At 33.0% G+C, this 16,771-nt stretch overlaps 1 protein-coding gene across 1 annotated transcript in view; it reads right to left on the reverse strand.

Moving 5' to 3' along the window:
* Window positions 1-6,192: 6,192 nt before the first annotated feature.
* The window catches only part of Sycp1 (synaptonemal complex protein 1), a 125,801-nt gene continuing 115,222 nt past the window's right edge, over window positions 6,193-16,771 (reverse strand). Inside the window, exons 26-29 of the mRNA XM_058583596.1 lie at window positions 14,859-15,038; window positions 13,471-13,614; window positions 6,650-6,739; window positions 6,193-6,540 (exon numbers count right to left, since the gene is read on the reverse strand). Of these exons, the coding sequence (XP_058439579.1) occupies window positions 6,403-6,540; window positions 6,650-6,739; window positions 13,471-13,614; window positions 14,859-15,038 (552 nt within the window). The 3' untranslated portion in view covers window positions 6,193-6,402. The remainder of the gene's footprint in view (window positions 6,541-6,649; window positions 6,740-13,470; window positions 13,615-14,858; window positions 15,039-16,771) is intronic.

The following is a 16,771-nucleotide window of genomic DNA, read 5'->3' on the forward strand; positions in this document are numbered from 1 at the left end:
TAAATTATGTATTATACTATAGAGATTAAAGGTCATTGTTTGTATTGGCTTCATATTACTTACACATTGAAATTAAGTGATCTTTTCTGTTCCCTTCTAGCTTAAGCTATGATTTCATAATTTAAATAATGTTAAGTCTTATCTTTCTCATTTGTCATTCTATTCCTAACCCACAGTTGACCTGTCACTGCTTAAAGTTCTTATTGTACTACTATAGCCCATGAACTGAATTTAAATTATCTGAATTATGAATAATATATATATAACCTTTATATTAACCAAAGCAACTTACTCTTTGACATCATTAATTTACATTTACATGAGTTAGAAAACATTTTATTACTGTTACATTGATAAAGTTATGGATATTTTTCTTAAGACAGGTATTAGATCTAATCCAAAAGTCTGGAACTTAAACTTTCAATCTATAAAATATTTTTTCATCTCTTACTTGGAGTGTATTTCAATAGTCACAATAGCCTTACCTTGTTCCAGTTATCCTTAGCGATCTTCCTAAAACAAGTTTTTTTCTTCAACTTAGTGGATGACAGAATTAGTAGATCTTATATACTTTGAAAATGTTTGTAAAACTTAAATTTCAAAATACCATATTTTAAACAACAGTCTTATTTTCTTTCCACTTTCCATACCAAAAACATCCATGCTTTACAACATACAAAGTACTACTGCATGGAAAGACCATGGCTTATTCTTCCTAACTACTCGTCACTTCTTTATATTGTTATTTTTTCTGGCTTAGTTTTCTCTTGTTCTTCTTGTACACCTGTTGTACTCCTATTTATGTCCAAAACCCATCTCTCCCAGAAGGCCTTCTCTGATGCCTAAATAAATGACATGAAATTACCATTAACTTCTCTGTACCTCTTACACATGAATACTGTTGAATTACTTAATTGTAAGTGATTCATTTGTTTATACATAAAATATTTGTTCATTGGCTGAATCACTGAGAGCAGAGATCGTATGATACAGATAATTCCAAATTCAATTATTTATTTTCTGCTTTCACATATTGCCACTCAGCAGGATCTGATACAAGGGCATATTCCTTTCTTTAATCACTGTTCTTTAAGCTTCTAAGATCCCTTACTCTCCTGAAGTTTTTGCCTCCTCTCCAAGTTCTTCTTTCTTAATCTCATTTTAGGCTCCCCCTTTTCACTTTCAAATGTTCCAGTGCCCCAAGGTGCAGTACTAACTCCTTTCTCTTCTATAATTGCACATCTATTATCTGTAAAGACAGTGCATTCAGTCCAGTACTTTAAATGGCATCTATATATGCCAATGATCATTAAATATTGACTTTATTCTAGAGAACTCTATAACCGTTTGTTCAATTGCCTATACATTCATTATCTCTATTTGGATATCTAAGATATATCAAACATTATAAATGCCCAAAACAGTACTTCAAAATTCAGCTTTGTACCTTTTCTTCTTCTCAACTCATCCTCATCCCCAACAAATTCTTTTGGTTCTACTCTCAAAGTAAATTCCACTCCCCCTCAAAAAAAGGTCTATCTGAAATGTGACTTCTGCCTGAGTCTATTATAGCTAACATTTGCTTTTTTAACAGGGTATTTGGCTGAGGCCCACTTAGCCCAGGCTTGTTCTGAAGTCTATGGCCTGTATACTCTGAGGGACTCAGTTTTGCTTCAGACAAAGCTTATGCATTATCTATTGAAGCCCAGTAGTTAAGCACCCCTGGGTCAATCCCTGGTACAAAAAAAAGGGTGGGTGGGGCGGTGGGGGTGGGGCAGTAACTCTTGTAAAGATAAGACTACCACAGGCTACAGTCGTACCCCATTTGAAAAGTTCTATGTGGCTACTGTCCAGATAATGCCACCAAAGACACAGGCTAAATTTATTATTTAGCTCTCCTAAAGACCAATTAATTTTCTTCTCAAAGTATCCAACCTATTTATCAAATAGTCTCCTGAATTAATCTTATCTCCTCACAGTAGTACTATCCTTCTACCTGTCCTGTACAATAGTATGGAGCAGATCATGTGGTCACTGCTAGAAGCTCCATACCCAAAAGACAGAAGAGTCTAGGTCCCATATGCTCAGTTTATCCTAAACTCATCATTCAGATTAACTCAATCAGTCCTACAAAGAGTAGCTAAAAGACAAGGAATAAGAGTTTCCTTCCAACCCCAAATGGTAAAAAGCTTCCTATCTAAAATGTACTCAATCCTTTTAAAGGCACTGCTTAATAAATGTGTAATTAGCTTACAAAATTTTCACAATTAAATAATCAAATTATAAATGTGCCAATTGTTGGGCTGGGGTGTAGCTCAGTGATAAAGAGTACTTGTTAGCATGTGTGAAGCCCTGGGTTGGACAGTCAACACTGCAAAAATAAGAAAAAACAATTGTTTATTAATAATAGGAGTTGTTTAAAAGTAAAAACAATAACATTAGTTATGAATTTGATTCTAAGTTGGTTCAAAGAAGAATCAAATATAAGCTATTATAATAATACAGTATTGTATAATAATAATTTCAAAGAAAATCTCATATTTGATTTCAAGTCATGTACTCAACATTTCAGCACTGAAATTTTACTAGTTGTAAGAATCATCAATATAGTACATGTAAGTTTTCTTTACTATGTATTATATTTTATTTACTCAACAAATATTGAGTACCTATCATGGGCCAGGCATTGTTCTAACCACTTATAATGCATAAATAAAGCAGACAAAAATAACTACCTTTGTAAAATTCTCATTCTAATAAAGGGAGACAATGAATAATAAACAGAGTAATCAAAGTATGTTAGAAAATGGCATATGCCATAGGGAGAAAAAGAGCAGGGTAAGGAGAATCAGAAGTGCTGGAAAGAGTGGCAAGTTTTCAAAATAGAAGCATGCTCAGCATGTGTAAGCAATCTCTCAAACCTTAGGAGTCTTAACTCCTTGTTTTTTAACCTATTAATTTATATGTGGTGCTGAGACTCGAACTCAATGATTCACACATGTTCTGCAAAATGCTTTACCACTGAGCTGTAACCCCGGCACTTACCTCTTTGTTTTAATTAAAAGGAAAAACAATATTGAAAATTAGTATAAACTAATTTTAACAGACTGGCAAGTTGTTCACCTAATCCTTTCATGATCTCTTAAGAGGTATCTAGAATATGGGTCATAGTTCCCTTTCAGCATGGCCATATGACTCAGTTGCAGAAAGTAAAATTTGGGTAGAAGTGATATACATCTGTTTCAAGTCTGGGGTTATTACAGACTTCCCACATGGGTCCTTCATGATGTTTTGCTTTTTGCAATAACCTTGGAAGCCAATTGTTGAAGCAGGTAGAACTACAAATTGGAAGGAACCAGAGTTCCTAAATCACTGCCTATAGAAATGGTATTCATTAAATAATCACATTAATGTTGACTTAAATAAATAAGTAAATGGTTAGCCAAAACAGCTATTAACTAATGCACAAGTCCTATGTTATTTTAAGATATTCTAAAATATATAGTTTCAAATGTGAAATATTATATTTTCAAGACTAATAATCCTCCAAAAATGCTTCCTCAAGAGACTAATTATGAAGTTTCAATTTAGAGAGAAAAAGCTAGAAAGACTATAGCTGGGTTATCAAATTATAGTCATATCAAATTATAGTCATAGTTACACAAATTGAAGGAAAAACAAAATTTCTGTTATTAACATTTTCATTTTTTCTTGGTTAACCTTTCCTACAAAACAATCCCTGCCACAGGGGGATTATAATTCTACCACACCATAATTATTATTTATAGACAACTCCAAAACTATGAAAAAAACAACACATGAATAAAAATAAAGTCCATTCATTTTCCTACTTTGAGTCCTTCATGTCTACTCATTTTTTATAAATTTTTTTGGTTGAACATGGACACAATACTGTTGTTTTTAATTATTTATTTTTATGTGGTGCTGAGGAACAAACCCAGTGTCTCATGTGTGCAAGGCAAGTACTCTACCACGGAGCTACAACCCCAGCCCCTCAAATCTATTCTTTTTCTCACAACCTCCAGCACTTTCTTCCTTGACCCTCTTTCTTAGTGAATGATCTAAATTCCTACGTCACAGAGAAAAACCAAAGCTGTGAAACAAAAAATTCTATAAACTCCCATCCACTTATCATCATTTTGTGCCATATACTCTTACTTTTCTCTGTTACTGTGGTAGAATTGTCTATTCTTCTACCTAAAGGCCAATACTTTCATTTATCCACTAAATTTCATTCTGCTTACCTATTACAAATAAGACATTCAATAGCAACAACAAAAATTCTCCTTTCTGTCCTACATTATCATCTTTCCCATATCCTAAGTCTTTCCTGAGTATACAAACATGTTATAATCCTTACTTCTTATAAAAAGATCATTACACCACTTTCCTCTCCAACAACTTCTCCAATTATCTTCTTCCTTTAAAGTGTAATTTCTTGAGTTCCTTATACCTGATAGCAATAGCTGTTTCCACCTTCCTTTCCCCCTATTCTCTCCTAAACTCCTCCAATCAAACTCTGCTTCACTAAAACTACTATAATGATTACCAATTACCTCCACATTAGTAACACATTAATCAATTTTACTTTAACTCTGAGAAACATTTAATACAATTTATCACACTGTCTTCTTTGAAATACTTCCTTACTCGACTTCCAAGAAACATAGTTCTAGTTTTTCTAATACCACTCTGGCTAATACTTTAATGGCTCCTTATCATCTCTCTGATCTCCTCTGTTTTTAAGGTAGATAACTCCCATGATTGCACATGTTTTCATCCAGTCTGATAGCTTGACATATGCTACTCTCAACTTTACATCACTAGTCTAGGCCTATCTCTAATCCTACCCACTATTGGTATTAGGATGTTTGATGTTCATTTCAAACATATGATGTGCAAAACTCCATTGTTCAGACAAAAATATTGAAGTTATTCTTGGTCCATTCTCTTTCTTTCATATCCCATATAACCCTCAAAATACTACATCTGAAAGTTCACTACTTCGCTTCTCTGCTGCTGTCACTCTTGTTTGGATCACTATCATCTCTCCTAAGCATTATTAGAACCTGTTTTCCCTATTTTAGCAGAAAGATCCTGTTACAACATAAGTCAGATCATGTTTTTTTGCTCAAAATCATCTAATAACCGTATATCTTATTCAAAGTAGAAGCCTAAATTCTTATGTAGTAATCTATAAACTTAAATTCTGCCACCTAAACTCCCCATCCCATTAACAGGCCTTCTCTTCTTTCTACTCTCCTTTTTGTTCACTGTCCTCCTGCCACAAGGGCCTCTTTGCTGCTCCCCAGACAATATTAGGTACATTCCTCCCTCTGGGCCTTTGTATTTCATATTCCTTCTGCCATGAATATTCTGCCCCCAGAAAGGCTCAAGCTCACTTGCTATTCTCATCAGATCTTCACTCAAATGTTATTTAGGTGAGGGCTAACCTACCCAAAATTCTAACCCACTTTATACTCCACATAGTACTATTCCTCATTTTTTTCTTAGTAATTATCATTAACTAATATACTATACTTTGTTATTTATTTTATTTTATTGTTTCTCTCACTACAATGTAAACTCCTAAAAAATAAAGTATATTTTTCTTTTTTGTTCACTATTATATTCCTAGTATCTAGACCTAATGCTTGACTCTTAGTAGAAACTCAATATTTGCTTAATGAATCTTGAATAAATGAAGTACTTCAGGAAATCATACTGTTATAGCCTTTTTTCCTGACATAAAAAGCCATTTAATAATTTCATAGAGCATTCAAAGCTTCTTGAGAAGTATAAAACTCCACTAATAAGCTCTCAAGATTTAAAAAACTGAACATGATTACTAGCTATTCTGATATCCCCACAGAATCAATGAGAAGCATTTATTTGCATATAAAATATTTAATAGTAAAGAATAAATCACAATAAAGCATTTCTAGCAAAGGCTAACTTTAAAGATTTGAAAATTTGGTAAAAACAGTTTTCATGAATACAGTAAAAGGTAACAAAATATGATCATCTAATTATCTGAATATAACGACAAGTTTTCAGATAATATATAGTTATTTCACATTTAAGCCAAAAAATTTAATTGTATAAAGAAACACAAATTATTTATGCAAATTTTCTTAATTTTTTTTTTTTTAGTTGTTGATGGACCTTTATTTTATTCATTTATTTATGTGGTGCTGGAAAATCTAACCTAGTACTTCACTCATGGGAAGCAAGCACTCTACCACTGAGCCATGATCCCAGCCCCATATGCAAATATTTTTAAGATCTCAACTTCCAGATAAAATTTGGCTTTTGGGAAAATAATTTTTAAATTAACCATAAATTTGAGGCTATTAAAAATCACACTGAGATTTTTTGAGATTAAACAAATAGCTTTTCTGCTTCCTTCAGTTTTTTTTTCCTATCCATTTTAGCAATGATAGCCCAGTGGTCCTCTCTCATTTTTCTCATAGGTCCAAACTTCAGCACAGATCCAGGGGTTGTCAGAGATGAAGGAGTCTAAATGTAAAATAAAATAAAATACAATGATAATGCTTTTAAATTTTTTTTAAAAAAAATAAAGCCAGGCTTTTAAAATTTGCTCTCTGAAATAAAATGTAAAAGCTACCTTTTTTGGTGTTCTGACACAAAGATGAGAAACTGGTGGATTATTATTCTTGTATAGTTTGTTCGATGTCTCTTCCTCTGAAACCATGCTCTTGAAGAAAAATACAAAAATATAATGTTGGGACTACCATCGTTAACATTACATTATTAAAATTCTGTCAACATATCACATATGAGAATGAATAGTAGAATAAGGGGAGGAAAAAAGAAGAAAGAACAGAAGAGAGAGGCGGGACAAGAAAGGAGGAAAAAGAGAAAGAAGAAAAACCAAAGAAGGAAGAAGACAACAAAGTAAATCTTCAATCAGCCAAAATAGGACCTAGATTTTTATTCTATTAAATATACTCCTAAAAGTACTTTTCTACTGATTTATTCTTCAGTTTTTAGAGTCTTTATAATACCGTTCTCCCCTACATTCTCCCCTACTTCCCCCACCCTACTCATTCAACTCACACTTAGACCTGATAATAACATTTATAATCCTACAAAAATTATAATATTATCTATGATCCAATAATTCTACTGCTGGGGATATACCCAGAAGAACTGAAAGCAGAGTCTTGAAGGGAAAATTCATATTCATAGTAGCATTACAACTAAAATGTAAAAGCAATCCAAATGTCCACCAACAGATGAATGAACAAGCAAAATATACATATATTATACACATGTATATTATATATATATTATTTATTATTATTATTATTCATCCTTAAAAAAGTAAGAAAATTCTGACACATACAATGACATGGGTGAATCTTGAAGACATTATAAGTGGAAAAAAGTCAGTCACAAAAAGACAAACTGGGTATGATTCCACTTCTATGAGATACTCAGAGTAGACAAAACCATAGACACAAAACAGAATGGTGGTTTCCATGGGCTGCAGGGAGGGTGGGAAAAGGGGTTATTAGTTAATGAAGTAGATGAAAAGAGTTATAGAGATAGATAAAAAGAGCTATAGAGATAGATGGATGGCGATAATGGTTATGCACATTATGAATATACTTATTAACACATCTGATTACTGTATAGTTAAAATGGTAAATTTTGTTACGGGTATTTCATCACAATAAAATATTTTTTTTAAAGAGGGAGAGAGAGAGAGAGAGAAATTCTTTAATATTTATTTTTCAGTTTTCGGCGGGCACAACATCTTTGTTTGTATGTGGTGCTGAGGATCGAACCTGGGCCGCACGCATGCCAGGCGAGCGCGCTACCGCTTGAGCCACATCCCCAGCCCCCACAATAAAATATTTAAAATTGTAGTTATCAATTTATGAATTTTGAAATTCCCCTAAATAATAATATATAACATTTAGTATTTTCCATATACCAGTCAGCTATTACAAGTTTTAAGTGCTTTGAATATTTAGTTTTTTTAATATTTATTTTTTTAGTTGGACACAATACCTTTATTTTATTTATTTATTTTTTATATTGTGCTGAGGATCGAACCCAGGGCCTCACACACTCTAGGTGAGTGCTCTATTACTGAGCCACAACCCCAGCCCCAACATATTTAGTTTTAATCTTCACAATTTTATGAGATGAGAAACTTAAACACACATTTTTTAAGTAATTCCCCCACATTGTACAACTAGTAAGAGGTGGAGGTGGGTTTCAAATTCAGGCATCTAGTTATAGAATCCATTCTCAATGAATACACTACACAATTCATTCATTCAGGTAAGCAGTCAGTTCACATGATATCTTCATGCTCATTAAATTCACACTTAAATTTCAGAAGCCTCACAGATAAGAATATTCAAGCAAATTTTCATGAATTCTAAGATATCAACAGAATAAGTTGTAGGGCTACCTTTACAAATACTCTCAGAACTACTATGTACCAATAAGCCATATCAGAAAGGAGAAATTATTTTAAAAATCATATGGTAAACTATTACTAAAATAAAATCAACTATAGCACACTAAATAAAAAAAAATATGTAATCTATTCAAGTCCTTTACCCATTTTTAGTTGGGTTATTTTGTTACTGAGTTGTGGGAGTTCTTTATATATTCTGGACATTAAATCATCTGTCAGGTAAATTATTTGCAAATATTTCCTTCTATTCTGTAGCTTATCTTTGCTTTTTTTTGAAGTTGTTTTATTATTGTTGAATTGTGGAAGTTCTTTATATATTCTAAACATTAAACCCATGTCAAATTATTTGCAAACACTTCCTCCTATTCTGTAACTTGTCTCTTTGTACTTTCTTTGTAATGTCCTTTGATATATAACAGTTCTTAATTTGGACGAGGTTCAATTTATCGATTTTTTATTTTATTTATTCTGCACTTTTGGTGTTGTATATACAAAGTTGTTGACAAATCCAATGTCATGAGAATTTCTCCAATATTTTCTTCTAGATTTTTATAGTTTTAGTTATAAGTGGATCTTTGATCCATTTCAAGTCAATTTTTTAATAGGCTATAAGGTAAGGGGGTCCAACTTTACTCTTTTACATGTGAGTATCCATTTTTCCCAGTACTATCTGTTGTGGGGAAAAGAACCATGACTGTCTGTTCCCCATTGTGTGGTCTTGGCACTGTTGTCAAAAAAAAAAATCAATTACTATAATGAGTTAGTTCTTATCTCTCTGTTCTATTCCATTGGTCTATATATCTGTCCCTTTGCCAGTAACAAATAGGTTTTTTAAATTTTTTTTAAATTGTAGATGGACAGAATACCTTTATTTATTTTTATGCGGTGCTGAGGATGAACCCAGTGCCTCTAGGCAAGTGTTTTACTGTTGAGCCATGCTCCCAACCCCTAACAAATAGTTTTAATCACTAGCTTTGTTGTAAGTATCACTATTGACAACTATGAGTTCTCTAACTTTAACCTTATTTTTCAAGATTGTTTTAGCCATTTAGGACCCTTTGCAAATTTCACATGAAGTTGAGTACTGACTTTTTCATTTCTGCAAATAAAGCTATTGGGAAGGGGAACCAAGATAAGTATAAACTAAAGGAATTCATGACTACTAAGCCAGTATTGCAGACTATGCTTAAAGAAATCCTATACACAGAAGATGAAGATACAAACAACTAAGAGAATGGGAAAGATTAAATCTCATTAGAATAATAGATAAGCAAATGAGAATATAGAAACAAACATTAGAAATAAAACAAAATAACAAGAATACATCTCTCTCCATAATAACATTGAGTATAAATGGCCTCAATTCTTCAATTAGAAGACATATACTGACAAACGAGACCTAAAAATGAGACCCAATTGTATGTTGCCCACAAGAATGTCATTGGCAGACATTCACAGGCTGAAAGTGAAAGGATGGAAAATGGTATTTCACACAAATGGACCCCAAAAGCAAGCAGTAGTGGCTACTATTGTATCCAACAAACCAGATTTCAAACCCGAATTAACCAAATGAGACAAAGAAAGTCACTATACACTGATATAGGGAACAACCCAACTAGAATGTATAATTAATATCTGTGCCCCAAATATCAGGGCACCTAATTACATAAGAAAAATACATTACTCAATATAAAGGTTCAGATAGGTACCAACATAGTAACACTGGGTTTATTTCAATATGCCTCTCTCACTAACACATAGGTCATTCAGACATAAAATCAACAAAGATACTAGAGAGTTAAAACATACTGTATATCAAATGGACTTAACACCCACCTACAGAATATTTCATCTGACATCAGGCAAATACACTTTCCTGTGTAACTGTCTCCAAAATAGATCATTATTTAGGACTCAAAGCAAGTATTTTTTTTTTTTTGGCACAAGTCTTATGAAATAAAAAAGTTAAAATAACTGTTTGCATCTTAACAGATCATAATGGAATAAAATTATAATTCAATAGCAAGAAAAACTACAGAAATTATATAAATACATGGAGATTGAACAATACACTTCTGAAGAGATCAGGAGAGAAATTAAAAAGATTCTTAGAATCAAACAAGAACAGAAATACAACATACCAGAATCTCTGGGACACAGCAAAGACAGTTTTAAGAGAAAAGTGTATACCTATGAGTGCCTACATTAAAAACAACAACAACAACAACAACAACATAATGATCCCAAATAAATAATCTAATCATTCAAGTCTAGGTTTCAGGAAAATAACCATTCCCCAAACCTCCATGTCATGGATAGGGAGAATTATTATTATAAAAATGGCTATACTATCAAAAGTGATCTACAGAGTCAACATAATCCCAATAAAAATACCAATGATATTTTCCTCAGAACTAAGGAAAACATCCTGAAATTCATCTGAAAGAACAAAAGACCCAGAATAGCCAAAGCAATTCTGAACAAAAAGAGTAAGGCCAGAGGCATCACAGTACCTGACTTCAAATTATATTATGGAGTCGAATAATAAAAACAGCATGTACTGGAATAAAAATAGAAATGTAGACCAATGGAATAGAAGGTGCAGAGACAAACATCTATAATCATGTAATTCTTGACAAAGGTGCCAAAAACAGAGTGGAGATAACAGCCTCTTTAACAAACGGTCCTGGGAACTGAATATTCATATGTAAAAGATTGAAACTAGATCCCTATATCTCACTAGCACAAGAATCAACTCACAATAGATCAAAGGTCTAGGAATAAGACCAGAAACTTTGCATCTGCTAGAAGAAAACTTAGGAGAAACTCTCAAACATGTAAGCATAGGCAGCAACTTCCTCACTAGGACTCCTATAGCTCATGAAATAACAGCAGAAATCAATGAGTGGGATGGCATCAAACTAAAAAGCTTTTGTACAGCAAAGGAAAAAGTTAACAGAATCTATGGAATGGGAGAAAATCTTTGCCAGCTCCTCAATTGACAGAGAATTAATGTCCAGAACATAAAAAGAACTCAAAAACCTCAAAACACACACACACACACACACACACACACACCCCTGTTCAATAAATGGGCAAATGAACTAAACACACACTTCTCAAAAGAAGTATATATGGTCAACAATTATATGAAAAAAAAAAGTTAAACATCCTTAGTGATCAGGGAAATACAAATCAAAACTACACTGAGATTTCATCTCACTCCATTAAGAATGCCAATCATCAAGAATACAAACAATAGGGCTGGGGTTGTGGCTCAAGCGGTAGCGTGCTTGCCTGGCATGCATGCAGCCCGGGTTCGATCCTCAGCACCACATACAAAGATGTTGTGTCAGCCGAAAACTAAAAAAAATAAATAAATATTTTAAAAAATTCTCTCTCTCTCTGTCTCTCTCTCTCTCTCCCTCTCTCTTTAAAAAAATGTGTTTAAAAAAAAGAATACAAACAATAAATGCTAAAGAGAATGAAGGGAAAAGGTAACCCTCATGCATAATCGGTGGAAATGTAAATTAGTATAGCCACTATGGAAATCAGTATAAAAATCCTCAGAAATTGATAAATTGTAACTACCATATGATACAGATATACCTCAGTATCTATCCAAACGAATCATAGACAGTGTACTACAAAAATTTGTGCATGTCCGTGTTTATAGTTACGAAATTCACAATAGTTATGGAGCCAGCCTAGGTCCATCAACAGATGAATAGATAAAGAAAATTTGGGATGTGTGTGTGTGTGTGTGTGTGTGTGTATCATCTAACTCCAGTAAGAATGACAATCATCAATGATATCATTAAATGATCATTGATGACATATATATATATATATATAAAATAAAGTTTCATTCAGTCATACATAAAAAAACAACAAATTGGGTTATTTACAGAAAATGGATGGAACTAGAAAGCAGTATGTTAAGGGAAAAACCAGACTGAGAAAGATAAGGTTTGTAGGTTCTCTCTCATATGTTGAAGTTGGGAAAAAATAATCTTATACTTACAAATGGTAATAATGAAATAAATGGCTTTGATCAGAATTTTGTCATTAAAATTTTTTGGTGATTTGCTGTATCTAGTGAGACAAGCATTATCTGTTTTTAAATTAAATGAACTAAGTTTAATTATTCTCAATAAACTATCATTATGATTTTAGAAAATAGCAGTATATATATATAAAGGGAGTAAACAGAGCCACAGAGTGCTAGAGGAAACAGATTCCTTAAACATGCTGTCCTTACTACATTAATTCTTTAAGAGTGAAATTTTACATTTGTCAACCATACCTTGATATAAATTATCAACCAATAAGTGCTGTCAAATAAAGTAACATGTATAACATGCAAAAAAAGAGGCAGACCCTTAACAGATTTGGCTACAAGATTAAAAATATTCACCCCAATTTATTTTTTAACTTATTTTTATAAATCTTTGCTGGAAAACAACACAATGATTAATCATTTCATATTCCAATAATGCTATTGTCAGTATTTTCAAATGCCACATTTTCTGAAATTTAGAGGAAAATTATTTGACCGCTAATTCCTCAAAAATACTACAAAAAGCCATAAGGCTTCTATTAGCTCCATGACATCAGTACTGCAATAATAGATACTAGGTACATATTTTACACACATACACACACACACACAAACACACATATCAAGAAATAATGAGGAGGGGAGGGGAGGGGAGGGGGGATAGTAGAGGATAGGAAAGGCAGCAGAACACAACAGACACTAGTATGGCAATATGTAAATCAATGGATGTGTAACTGATGTGATTCTGCAATCTGTATATAGGGTAAAAATGGGAGCTCATAACCCACTTGAATCAAAGGGTGAAATATGATATATCAAGAACTATGTAATGTTTTGAATAACCAACAATAAAAAAATTTAAAAAAAAGAAATAATGAGACAAATAATAAATTATATAAGCAATAAATACTGATTATTTACAATGTTTTACCAAAAGATCAGTAGTTTCCGAACTATCTGAATTAATATCAAATTCAAAGACCATTCTTCTCTTTTTATTACTTTCCTCAACAGATGTATTCTTTTCTTCTCTAGGCTGTATTTTTAGCTTAGTTGGTGTCTTCACTGTATATGCCTATACGAAAGTAAAAAAAAAAAAAAGAAGACATTCTATCAAATAAAGTATATTATTAATAAAGGATTTAATAAACCATTCAATACAATTTAAGTCTTTAGCAGTTAAAAATCTCCATTTATTGGTAAATATATGAGACAGAAATTTGAATAGAAATTTAATTCAGATGCTTTGATTCCAGAAATTTTTTCTCCAAAAAATTCACAATAATGGACTGCTTTGTCCTTTCGTTCAACTAACTAAAAACGGACAAAAAGTAAGAGAGGCAGACTTCTCCAGCTTCAACAATAAATAATCTTAAAATGAACTTCCAATTTTTCTATCTATAATTAAAAACAAAGACTGGAGTGAGTTTTGCTCTATCCATAAAGCTCCTTATTGCTCTGTGAGAAAATGTTTATCTTGGGTTGGTAAGGTAATTTGCATTAACTAAGGTTTAGTATTCCATATTATATTGTAATTTTTTTATAATTAAAAATGGCAGTGACATCAGCAAAAGGGCAGAGTGATGAGAACTCTTAACATTTCACTCCTACATAAATGCAATAAAAATATTGGTTAAATAATGGTCAAAATTATATTTTTCATAACTCAGAAAATTAACAAAGGCTTTAAGCAGCCTACAGAGTCTTTACTCCAAAAATGCCAAATTTCTGTAAGAACAGCAAACTTTATGGTGTCTAAATATTCCCTGTTCTCATTCACAATCTCTAGGCTCTACATTATCCTTTAAAAATAACGGTCCACTACCCTGGTACAGCCTGCCAACAAAAAGAGTAGAACAAAGAGCTATTTCAAAGCTTTACGTGTGTGTGTGTGTGTAAGAATAATGTGATACCAAAATCTTTTTTATTTTTATTTTTTTGGTACTGGAGATTAAATCCAGGGAATTTTACTGTGTAAAGGCCCTCAATTCTAACTTTTTGTTTTGTTTTGTTTTGTTTTTTGAGATAGGATCTCACTAAGTTGCTGAGGATGGTCTCAAATTTGGCAATTCTTTCTGCCTCAGCTTCCTAAATCATTGGCATTACATGTATTTACTTTCACAGAATCTTCTTTTTGATTAAAAAATGTTACTATCCGGGGCTGGGGCTGTAGCTCATTGGTAGCTCACAGGTGTGAGGCCCTGGCTTTGATCCTCAGCAACACATAAAAATAAATAAATAAAAATATTGTGTCCATCTACAACTAAAAAATATATTTAAAAAGAAAGTTACTATTATCTTGGGATGTCAGTAACCAACCTTTGGTAATGGGGCAGATAAAGTACTTTTGGCAGAGGTCCACAGAGTGTCTCTTTTATCTTTGAATTTGCCATGATTGGCTGATGAAAAATTTCGAGATATATTTTGTGAAGAGGCTGTTTTAGAGTCAAATTTCCGATAATTAGTTTCAGGTGTTTCCAATAAAGATGTCTGTGTTTTCTGCATTAAACAAAAGTGAATAACTCCATCATTAAATTTTATTTTTATTATTTCTAAATTTAAAGTATAACTAGTAGAATTCTAAAATATTCAAACTAGAATTTACCCCAAAATTTATATTTTATTAGTTAAGCATGAATAAATTACACTTACTCTGTCACTTCAATAGACTATTTAAGATGATTATGGTAAATGCCTCTTCCCTGTCTTCATAGATCTGCTATGAAAACAAGGTTACTCTACTGACCAAAAGTTGAGATTTCTCAAATCAATCAATCATTGTCTCCCTTCTTGGCAAAAAATAAAATAAAAAAGCCTTCATCTATGAAATAGTCTAATAGCCTAAAAGCCAGAGGGCAATTTACTTTCCATTTTTATCCATTCTCTTTTATGTATTCTTTTATTCATTCTCTCTTATATATAAAAATATCCGTCTTTCTCTATTTACTAGCCACACTCATGTTCAAGCAAAGAGGGGATACAGGTCCAGGCACAGTGGCGTATGCCTATAATCCCTGTGGCTCAGGAAGTTTAATCAGGGGGATAGGAAGTTCAAAGCCAGCCTCAGCAAAAGCAAGGCATAAGCAACTCAGTGAGACCATCTCTTAAAAAAATACAATATAGGGCTGGGGATGTGGCTCAGTGGTCAAGTGCCCCTGAGTTCAATCCCCAGCACCACCCCTAAAAAGGTGGTGGTGTGTGGGGGGAATCATGAAAATAAAGAAAAAGATATTTTCATGAAAAACAAACTGAGTAAATGGCTATTTGCTTCAATTCTGAAAGTAAGTCAACTGTAAATTTACTCCAAATACTTAACCTTACTTCAACTCATTTTCCTTCATTCTAGTCCTCTCTACCTTTGTATACAGTTTCCTTTAGCATCTAATCTGGCTTTCTAGTAAAAGCTATTAATAATTCCTTTAGTGGAATCCTGCATGAAACCCATGTTCATCACTTTCTATTTTACCACTTCCTTCAGTAACCACCATCTCCATGAATACTATCATGGCAATCACTCACATGAAAGACTGAAACAAACATACAAACACATGCACTGAGTCACAGTGACAATACTTCAAAAGCTTGATGATTGAATTTACAGTAAGATTAAATTAGGAGAGTATGGGGTGCAGGATTAAGAGGTGGACTACATGTACTATTAAAAACTACTGAAATAATGTTATATTGTGTGCATATAAAAAAGATGAGGGGAAAAAAACATTGAAGTGGGAGCCATGTAATATGGTCTTCACTCCTGGATTTCTCACTATTCTTGCCAGGTGATTTTAAGTAAATTATTGTTTTAGTCAACTTTTCACTGCTGTGACTTAAAAAGAACAATTTTAGAGGAGGGAAAGTTTATGCGGGGCTCCCAGTTTTAGATGTCTTAGTTCACAGACAGCTGATTCCATTGCTCTGGACTAGAGGGGAGGTCAATCATCATTGTGGAAGGGCTTGGAGGTGGAAAACAGCTTAAGACATGGCCACCAGGAATGGGGGAGAGAGGAAAAGATGGAGAAACAAGAGGTGAGAGTGAGGGAAAGGGAAAAAGAGAGAGCGCACACTCCTCACCACAGACAAAATATATAAACTCCAAAGGCGTGACCCCCCCCCCCACCTACCTCCTCCAGCCAACCCCCTGCCTACAGTTACCACCAAGTTAATCCCTGTCAGTGAATTAATGTACTGATTAGGTTAAGGCTCTCCTAATCCAATCATTTCACCTCTAAACT

Source organism: Marmota monax, unplaced genomic scaffold, assembly GCF_021218885.2.
Source record: "Marmota monax isolate L192 unplaced genomic scaffold, Marmota_monax_Labrador192_F-V1.1 WCK01_AAM20220418_F8-fsc00087, whole genome shotgun sequence".
NCBI lineage: Eukaryota > Metazoa > Chordata > Mammalia > Rodentia > Sciuridae > Marmota > Marmota monax.